Source organism: Chiloscyllium plagiosum, unplaced genomic scaffold (genome assembly GCF_037043375.1).
Source record: "Chiloscyllium plagiosum isolate Xiang-an unplaced genomic scaffold, Cpla_swu_hap1 HiC_scaffold_7, whole genome shotgun sequence".
Classification (NCBI taxonomy): domain Eukaryota; kingdom Metazoa; phylum Chordata; class Chondrichthyes; order Orectolobiformes; family Hemiscylliidae; genus Chiloscyllium; species Chiloscyllium plagiosum.
In genome coordinates, this window is record NW_028270145.1 from 17,740,286 (window position 1) to 17,750,750 (window position 10,465).

General features: G+C 48.5%; 1 protein-coding gene across 6 annotated transcripts in view; it reads right to left on the bottom strand.

The window, feature by feature from the left end:
* LOC148149569 (uncharacterized) overlaps positions 1–7,991 on the bottom strand; it is a 117,901-nt gene extending 109,910 nt beyond the window's left edge. For 2 of the 6 annotated variants that reach the window (XR_015757603.1, XM_087988774.1), the window contains exons 1-3: positions 7,447–7,991; positions 5,484–5,648; positions 1,374–1,429 (exon numbers count right to left, since the gene is read on the bottom strand). Coding sequence is in view for 1 of the 6 variants with exons in the window: in XM_087988774.1 (XP_087844900.1) it covers positions 1,374–1,429; positions 5,484–5,648; positions 7,447–7,694 (469 nt within the window). In the remaining 5 variants the exon portion in view is untranslated. Of the gene's footprint in view, positions 1–1,139; positions 1,430–5,483; positions 5,649–7,446 lie in introns of all 6 variants that reach the window. The other 4 variants (XR_015757604.1, XR_015757605.1, XR_015757601.1 and 1 more) reach the window with 2 other exon arrangements.
* Between the last annotated feature and the right edge of the window lie 2,474 nt (positions 7,992–10,465).

Below are 10,465 nucleotides of genomic sequence, written 5' to 3' on the forward strand. Positions count from 1 at the left end.
TCACGTCGAATCAAGACTGGAAAAGTAGGATTACAAATTCCAGGCTGACATGTATTTTGGGAACAGACAGTGTGAAATTAAGCAAAACCGATCCCACCCTATCAGTATCTCTAACTTTGTGGAAATTCATGCACCTCTCATGTTTAGATTCAGAATGCTCAAGACCTCATTGCTTTCCTTCCAGTGCCTCATCTTTGATCATATCATTTTACTGCCACGCAATACACAGACAAACATACAAATTAAGAGCAGAGGTAGGCCATTCGGCCTTCTAGCCTGCTTTGCCATTCAATAAGATTATGATTGATTTGCTAGTAGCATCAGTTCCACATTCCCAACTATCAAGATAACTGCTGACTCCCTTGTTAGTCAGCAATCTATTCAAGTCTACACTGGCAGTATTTGATTATTCAATCTCCTCCACTGCCTGAGGAAGAGCGCTACAATGACTAATGACATTCTGAATAAAAAAAAAAGTTCTTCTCATCTCGATCTTAAATGGGACATTGCGTCCCTCTGTTCTAGAAAAAAATCAGCATCTCTGGCAGCATCTCTGGAGAGAAAGCATAGTTGGCATTTCAGGTCCAGGGACTCCTCTTCAGAACCATTCTCAAGGAGGGTCACTGGACCAGAAAAGTTAACTCTGCTTTCTCACCACAGATGCTGCCAGAGATGCTGAGATTTTCCAGTAATTTCTGATTTTATCTCTGATTTCGAGCATCCACAGAGCTTTGTTTCTTTCTCCCCTTTGTTTTCATCTCTCCCACAGGAGCAATCATTATTTGAATAATCGTCCTCAGGACCTGTCACCAAAGGAGAGTCATGATGACTCCAAATATTAACTCTATTTTTCTCTCTCTGTAGATGCTGCCAGACTTGCTGACTTTTTCCAGCATTTTCCGTTTTTATTTCCGATCTCTAGCACCCATAGTCTTTTGCTTTTATGTTTCAATATGGACACCTCTCATAAACTCTAATGGATACAAACAAAGCCCGCCCAACCTTTCCCTCATGTAAAACGATCCCTTCGTCCCAGGGATCAGTTGAGAGAGCCTTCTCTGGACTGTTTTTTAATCAGTTGTGTCCTTTCATAAATAAGGAAAGCAACACGAAACAATGTACTCCAAATGTGGTCTCACCAATGTAACGTCTTATTCCACTGCACAGTCAGGGCCTACTACCGCTCTCAACCCCAGTGTTGGTTCTGACACTTGCTGCTTCTCCCAACTAGCCAGCTCCCTGTGTTGGTCTCACACACAGTTATCCTGCAAGGCAGCTATACGCTCTCTGTGTCTTGCAGGAAGAGCAGGCACCTGAAAGGAGGGAGATATCCAGATTAAAACGATGGCTGGCATCAATGTACGTGCACGCACCATATGCAGTCAGGCTTGATCCCGCTGTTAATAGCTGTCCTCTGCCTGAAGAAACCCTGGAAAACATGAGAACAGTCTTTTAGTTCTGGGTCATGCCTGCAAAGCTCAGGAGCCATCAAGTATTCTGTAATCAGTGTGACACACCATACAGTTAGAACCCACAGAGGGCTTTTAATGCAGGCCCTGTTTGTAAGACAACAGTGAAAGGCCAAGCCTGATCTTTGAGGTCAAATCTGGACCTTGTGGCAAATATCTCAGATGTAATACAATGATTTAAAATCCTGCTTGACCACAAATAAAATGGCCATTGATGACATCAGGTAAAAGCAAATTACTGCAGATGCTGGAATGTGAAACCAAAAGTGAAAATGCTGGAAAATCTCAGCATGTCTGGCAGCATCTGAGGTTTTGTGTCTAACTGACCCTTTGTCAAAGTTTTGACAAAGGGTCAGTTAGACTCGAAACGTCAGCTCTTTTCTCTCCTTATAGATTGATTACATCAGGCTCCTTCACTCTAATACGGTTGGGGGAGCTGAACTTTACACTTTACCACCTCATTTGAGCTCAAATTTGGGTTTGAACTGGACAGGAGTACTGTTGATCAGATTTTCAAACAAAGATTAATCTTGGTTTACCCTTTGGCGGGGGTATCAGGAAGACGTGTTGCAGGGAACAGGTTATGCCATTACCAATCCCACACCCTGATCTGACTTCGCTGCCTTGTTCCAGCCATTTCATGCACAGCAAAGAGGGGGCATGAGCTCAAGGGAGCTATTTTAATGTCATTTAAAAGGGGTAAAGCTGCATCAAGCCCTCGGCATCATTTTCCCCGCGGCAGATTTTGTTCTTCCTGCCACAGATGATTTGAGAGCACTTTGGTTGGATTTGCTTCCTTCCAAGGATTAGACTTAACCAGGAGGAGCGAGAGGGACAAGGAAAGCAGATGGCATAAGGCTTGACTGAGGTTTCACTGCCTTTCTCAGCACCGGCAGGCCCGAGAGGAACTTCAGTGAGACAAACCATAGAGGGTGAAGGAACCGGGCAAGGGAGTGGTGGAGGAGCTGGTCAGATGATCTAGAATGCAGCAGACATTCAGGGAAGACCTCTTCAGACAATCCAAGCCCCCCAACATTAACAAGAAAGTAACTCATCTATCCCAGCCATATCATCCTAAAACAAACAAACAGGGAGTAAAGTTGATATTCACGCCAACCAGCATTATAGGGCAGAATCCATTCAATAAATATTTTGAACATAGCCCTTTTTACTCATTTATAAGACCATAAGGAATATGAGCAGAAGTTGGCTGTTCAGCCCCTCTAGCCTAGTCCAACATTCAGTAGGATCATATTTGATCCAGCATTCCTTACGTTTACTGATCTGTGTTTTCTCTGCAAACCCTGATTCCATTATTGATCAAGAATCTATCATTCTCAGCCTTAAATATACACAAGAACTCTGCTCCACAGCTCTCTGTGGTACAGAGTTCCAAAGACTCTCAACCTTTTGAGAGAAGAAATTCCTCATCATCTCAGTCTTAAATTGGCACTCCTTTATTCTGAGTCAAAAGGTGTGGTGCTGTAAAAGGACAGCAGGTCAGGCAGCATCTGAGCAGCAGGAAAGTTGATGACTTTGGCATAATTCCTTCACCAGGACTCCTTTATACTGAGCTTATGCTCTCTGGTCCTCAACTCTCCCCTGAGGGGAACCATCTTCTCATCGGTTACCCTGTCAAACCTCTTAAGATACCTATGTGTTTCAGAGAAGTCTCAGCCTTCTAATTTCAATTAATAGAGTCCCAACTCGTTTAGCCTTTGCTCACAAGACAATCCCTCCATATCAGGGACCATCCTAGTGAACCTTCTCTGAACTGTCGCCAGTAAATAATATCCTTCCAAAAGTAAATAATTATGGAATAGCTTGCAGTTTCCAAGATTACTGGCTGGACTTACATTGTTCCATCCTTGTTCTAATCCTCTTCCAAGCAGCTGCCACAGTGACAGCACTAATGGAACGGGAAGGTGGCTAAATCCTATCCTAAGGGTGATCCTTATGGTTGTGTCATCAGGACTCACTTTAATTTGGAAGCCATGAGACTCCATGGTAGGGAGTTGTCTTACAGGGATCTGAAGGACATGGCCTATGGCAAGGTCTGTGTCAGGATCAGCTGAAATGTTTCTTGTTACATCTGTTGTGTCTTTATTGACACGAGATTCTCACTAGGCAGAGGCAAGTTGCCAATTAGGAAGCCTCATAGTTTGGCAAATGTTTTATTAATGTCACAACTCACCTTATCTCTAATGTGCTTCCGATCTCACCAAACATGCTGAACAAAGTTAGACATCGAGAACCTTTGATATGGAAGCCAGAGTGAGTACCTGGTGACTGTGAGGGCCTCCATAGTGCTCAGCACCAACCAGCATCTCAAGGCAAAATCCACAGGCACCAGCTCACGATTGTGGGCACTGGCATCCAACATTTGCCAATTCTCATGACCATCATGGCACCTCTCTAACGCCGTTACACATAAGTTAGGAAGCACAGACTTCCATTTGGAAGGGCATCAGAAAGCAACATTGAAAGGTTGCATCAGAGATTCTGTGCACCCAGACAGGCACTCAGCTCACAGACTAGAGTATTCCGCATCTCAGGGCTGCCCTCTCGCACTCTTAGCAGTCGCTTGCTTCGCGCATACCTGCATGCTCACGCCATCAATGCATCTTTGCCTTGTCATGCCATGCTGTGCCAAGCAGCGCAGTGAACTGTATAACTTACCTTGCTACTCAGCAGTCTTCAGTCAAGAGGGCACACGTTGTGCTGTACAGCAGCCTGCCACGTCAGTCTGCACCATGGGCCAGCGGCTTATGCAGCTATTGCAGTACATGAGCAGCAAGCAGCCATGTCCCAAAGTCTTGGAGGAGTAGTTATCCCCAAAGCCCATGGAGGCAACCATCAGTCAGAGGGTCCCATCACGGTGAGTCAAGTGCAGTCCAGGGAACGGGCCATGGTCTGTCCTGGGGCTTCAATGTAGGAGAGGGCAGCTAATGCAGTCGAGGAGATGCACAACCATCAGTTAAGGGTCTGGCCACATCTGATGCAGGGTTGCCCATCTGGGTTGTTGAAGGCCCCCCCCGTCAGTCCATTAAGTCGGTCCTCAGACTGTGGAATGGGGAAGGACAATGGCAGCCACTGTCAAAATATTTTTTGGGATTGAGGGGCTGCAAACTGAAGTGTGAAGTTTGGGGGTGAGGGGGGTAATCATGATGGAAGCCAATCTGCGAAGGAGTGATATGGTAAAGCATGGACAGGAAGGCAATCAGGCAGGAGAGAAGCTCATCCATGTTCTGGAGACCCTGGCTTCAAGGATGGTACACTATATGACTACATTTTGCATGGTCACCTCATAGGCCAGGGCTGGGGGCAAAGGTGAGCAAGTGCACCTCATGTCGATGGTTTGGATGGGACCTGCAGAGGTACAAATCCTGTGGGTTCACAGGAAGGGTTACCAGGAAAGGGATCACCAACAGCTGGAATTGGAGGCTGGAAGCCACTGAGTGAGGAATTCTCAGTGTCACCTTCCATCGTTCCGGAAATTCCCCATTGGGGAAGAAAATGGCTGCGACCACATCCAGAGTGGGCAGGGTAACCTGCAATACCATCAATGTGAGGCCCTTTAAAGGGAGAGAACATTACACACAGCCCCAGGCAGTGTACAGGAGAGTCCTGCAGGGGGCCTAATCCCTGGCCATCCTAACGCATTGCCTGCCTGTTTGCTGTACACCTCTCTGTCCCAGACATCACTGAGCACTTCACTCTCTCCAACAGCTTTGGATACAGAGGCCAGGGAAAGAAGAGGGATGGTATGGGTCATATGTTGTGGTGCCAGCAGGACCCATTGCCCTATTTACACCTGGGTCCTTTTGCTTCTACAGAATGCAGCAAGCTCTTAACACAGACATCGGTCCATGGTGCATCCTTTGTGGACAGGAAGTTAGACATCGTGTTGATACAGTTACATTCAGGGCTACATGCAGAGTCAAACAAACAGTTGTCAAATCAACACAGTTAAATTTATTGAGCAATAAGAAATAGTGTGCAGTGAATTGTTACCTGAGCCACCACAGCACTCTCAATGAGTTTTCTTCTTTGTCTTCTCCCTTTCCCCGCATCTTAGTGCACTTCCTGTTTCCGCAGTGGGAGTAGGTGAAGCCTACTTGGCATTGGAGCCCATTGTCCTGGAGGAAACCCAATGGCCCAGGCATGATGAGAGTCTCGCTGCCAGAAGAAAATGAACACTCTGCAGTCGCACCATCAGAGGGCTAGAGGCAGGTAGGTAAGCAGGAAGGGTGGAGGTAGAGGGCTCAGCAAGCTTTCCTGCTTGGGGATCTCTGTTGGGCATTTTTGTTGTTCCACCTCTGCCTGGGTATTTCCCGACAACCCCCTGACTCTGTGTGGGAAAGGGGTACCTGGAGAAATTCTCTGAACCCCCAGTCACCATGCCTTTGGTCCTGAGAGGCTATGGAGTGCAGGAGTGGGCACCTCTCCAGCGGCCCCTGTGGGTGCTGGGCCTGGCAGTCTGTGGGCAGCTGCCAACCTATCCATGGTGGCAGAGAGACACAGCCCTAACTCACTACACTGCCGCAGTCTCTAGGTAGTGAGGGACCATTGCCTTGTACCTAACTGTCTGCCTGCCCCTGTGCCCGTGGGTGAAGTCCCTGATTGCCCACACCACAGGCTCCTCCCCTGCCTGTGCCTGAGCAGGTCCCTGGTCTCCATCAATCCTCTCAGGCCCAGCTTTCTGGCTCAGCTGCGGTGCTGTCACAGTGAGGGGCTCACCGGACTGTGCTCCTGAACTTTCTAAAAGTGACGCTCCCACCGAGGTGTCAGCATCTGTGCTGGGGATGGTGCAGGGACAGCCTTGTCAATGGTTCCGCTTGAAGCTCTCATCTTCAGAGATAGGGGAGGTGGGTTCTTGGGGAGCAGCCCATTTCTCCATTGAAGCCATGGACATCCCACTGGTACTTGTGAGATACAGGGGGAGAGGAGGATTCTCAGCCAATGGTTAGCTGTGGTGTGCAATGACTGAGACGGACAGTGGGGTTACTCTGAGAGTGCAGTGGAATGAGGAGTGGAATCTACACAACTGGTGGGACACAGAGGTCTCAGTATCCTCACAGGAACAGTTCGGACCTTCTCCTGTGAAGGATGGGATTCTCTCCTCGTAGGTGCTGAGAAGAAGAATGTTGGGCATTCCCCACCCACCTGGGCCCGAATGTGGGCTGTCCCCTCCTGGAACAGAGCAAGGGAGGGGATTGAGTGAACTGAAAGTGGGTGGCAGTACTGTTAGTGCTGGTGCAAGTGGCCAAAAGGTGTCTCGGGTGAGTGAGCGGGCAATGCCAGGGCCGTGCTAGGGTCAGTTGAGTGGGAGGTTGGAGGGAGGGTGAGAGCAAGTGTGGGAAGGTGCTGCAGGCAATGCTGAGAGTGGCAGAGCATGAGCCTCCGTGGCAGGCGGGTGCAGTGGCAGAGAGAGGGCGAGTGCGGTGTAGCAGAGAGAGGAGTGTGGCGCTTGCCCTGGCCGAACAGAGATGGTCATTGACATCCTTGTGGCACTGCTCATCCCAGACTGACCCAGGAGGCAACCTCGGTCCCGGCTGCTGGCACCCCCCCCCCCTCCTTCGCACTGCAACCCAGACCAGGACCTCCAGACCCCAGAGAGAGAATCGCGGCGCCATCCTCCCTGTCTCTTTGCCTCTGTCCCAGCCTGAGAATGGAAGCTTCAGAATGCCAATGCTTACCTGGGTGCACAGCCGGTACCAGGGCAACTGGTATTTTGACTGATATCTGGAGAGTGGGTCATTCCAGGAATGAGGGGGATTCGAATTGGATATGAGACAGGCCGTCGGGGGAGGGGGGGTTGGTAAAATACAGCAAGGAATCTCATTGGGCGTGAATCATTCCAGAACATCACGCAACCTGTCTTTAGCCAAATAAAAAGTAAGGTGCAACCCCACATGTTGCCATAGATGGGTAGCACCATGGGACATATGTGCCCTTATTTAACACTCCAACTGACCTGCAGTAGTGAAGACTGTGAGACACCAGCTGTAGTCTTATACACTCCCTCGACACTGGAATAGACAGTTGACTCCGCAGCCTAGGTGACCTCAGTTGGGAATATCCTCCCACTGAGGTTTTGTTCCCAGTATCCTGGAGCATCTGTTGAGGTAATCCATGATTGTCTGCTGATACATGAGAGCCCTGAGGAGCCTGGAGTAGAGCCTGTGCCATTCTGAAAGCTGCCTGACAACTTGCTGATTGCATCCCACCGATGTCAGCCCACAGGATTTTTCCACAAAGTTTAGCAGCGCACTGATTCCCTCCTCCCCAACTGAAACTTTCAAACTAAAGCCAAAGGCCGGAAAGCTCCACGGGGTCAGCTGCAGGTCAGTCGGGCGAGTTGTCATCCTTCATCGACCGAATGGCATCCCCACCAGAGAGAGAAAGAGAGAGAGAGAGAGAGGTCAAGACGGTCAGCGATGAAGCTGTCAAGCTGTGAGCTTTGATATGGGAGATCCTTAGCCAGTGCAGATTTAGGAAACAAAAACAGATCCACCCCAGACCCTCTACACACTGCCAAGAGCAACAAACATCAGACCAATCTGGAAAGTAGTCCGAAGTCTTGGCTGATATCTTCAAAGGCAAACTGTAACTATAATTAAATTGAATTGAATTGAGATCATTGTTTTTCCTCCTGTTTTTGATGCAATTACACAGTTGTGGGGCCCAGCTGGATTCATAAGAGTCCACTGAAGGTTTCATTCCACGTCTATATTCCCCTGACTCTTTCATCACACAGTGTCAGGCTGACCCCCAGCTAACAGGCTGCCTGAACAGGTCAATATAGTTGGGTGCTGCACTGAAAACGTTTTTTCACAAGTAACCCCGAATAAAGAGCACAATATACATAGTATCTAAAAAAAAGACATTACAGTTTCATTGATGTGATCAGAAGCAAAATAAAGCTTGTTGCGGTTGCAACTGGTCAGCACTCATGGGAGAGGGCATCTTGTAGTGTGTTAAGAATATTTTTTCTGGTTTGTCCGGCGAAGTCGTTTTGAGCTATAGGGAGAGGCTGATCAGGCTGGGGCTTTTTTTCTCTGGAGTGTCAGAGGCTGAGGGGTGACCTTATAGAGGCTTATAAAATCATGAGGGGCGTGGATGGGGTAAAGAGATAAGGTGTTTTCCCCAGGCTGGGAGAGTCTAAAACGAGAGGGCATAGGTTTAGGGTGAGAGGGGAAAGGTTTAAAAGGGACCGAAGGGGCAACGTTTTCACGCAGAGGGTGGTGCATGTATGGAATGAGCTACCAGAGGAAGTGGTGGAGGCTGGTATAATGACAACATTTAAAAGGTATCTGGAAGGGTATATGAATAGGAAGGGTTTGGAGTGATATGGGCGGATTGCTGGTAAATGGGACTAGATTAGGTTAGGATATCTGGTAGGTATGGAAAAGTTGGACCGAAGGGTCTGTTTCCGTGCTGTACATCTCTATGACTTTGGGTGTCATGGTGGCTCAGTGGTTAGCACTGCTGCCTCACAGTGCCAGGGATCTGAGTTTGATTCCAGCCTCGGACGACTGTTTGTGTGGAGTTTGCACGTTCTCTCCATGTCTGCCTGAGTTTCGTCCTGGTGCTCCGGTTTCCTCCCACAATCCAAAAATGTGCAGATTAGGTGAATTGGCCACGCTAAATTGCCCATAGTGTTCAGGGATATGTGGGTTAACTGCATTAGTCAGAGGTAAATGTAAAGTGATAGGACAGGGGAATGGGTCTGGCTGGGTTACTCTTCAGAGGGTCGGTGTGGACTTGTTAGGCCAAATGGCCTGTTTCCATGCTGTAGGGATTCTATGACTGTAAGTGACTCAATGGGCTGGTGTGATATTATTATGGCCTTAAGGGGTATACTGGTTCTTTTTTGAAGAGAGGTTTTCAGACAGCGATATTGAGCTGTCTTTTTGAACTCAATAAGGTAAACAGTTTGTGATGCTTTCAGTTTTTGTTTTAATTTGGAACAATAGAAACAGCTTGAGTAGGTGGGGTCAACGGAACATGGAGCTTGGTTGGCAAAGTCACAGCGTTCCTGTAGCTATCAGTGTGTACTCACCTCACACTTTGGTCCATAGAACATATTCTTGGATAAGGATTGGTGACCTCAGGGCCTTCAAGGTTGCATTTATAGCTGTACAAAGACTTGCACAAATAGATGATTAGGAGCATTCAACATATGTATGTTTACAAACATGAGTCACAGATTTGCAATCAAATGTTATCCCAATGTCACCAATGTGCCATCTTCTTTCTCTCCCTCCAACTCGGTCTCAGTGCAGTCTCTGGGCATTGTGACCAGGGGACCCAGATATGCTGAGTGTGCCTTTGCCAGAGGCAAGTGCTCCCTCCTCAGTTTGCTCTCCACAGGCCTGATGGTAGCAGGCACAGGGTGGAGGTGGAAGGCTTGACCACTTCTGGAATGTTCTATGAGGAAACTTTTGTTGTGGGGATGGGCAGAGGTAGCCTGTATTTGGTTCCTCCTCTCTCTGGGTCCCAATTGGCACCACCCCATCTCCTTGTGATGAAGGGGCACCCACAGTGAGCACCTGCTCCCCTCGCCACACCCACCCACCCACCATCAGCTAAAGCAATTGAGTGCAGACCGCAGAGTGTCAGAAGTGTAAGAGTGAGGAAGGAGGCCATTTGGCCCATTGCTAGATGAGCATTGTGTCAATCTCCTGTGTCTTCTGTGGATCACTTTAAATCTATGGCCCTCATGTTCTCCTTGGGGTTGATAAAGTGTGGTGCTGGAAAAGGCACAGGAGGTCAGGCAGTATCGATGGAGCAAGAGAGTCGATGTTTCAGGCAGGATGCTTGTTCAGGACTCTCCCATTCACAGAGCCAGCAGACCCTGATGGCGCTGGACCTGGCTCTCCCATGGCAGCTGCCAACCCGTCCAAGGAGGTAGCCAGGTGATTGCATTCTGGAACACAGCAGTGCCCAAACACTTTTGCTACAGCCCTGCAGCTGGCGTGCTATGTTGCCCT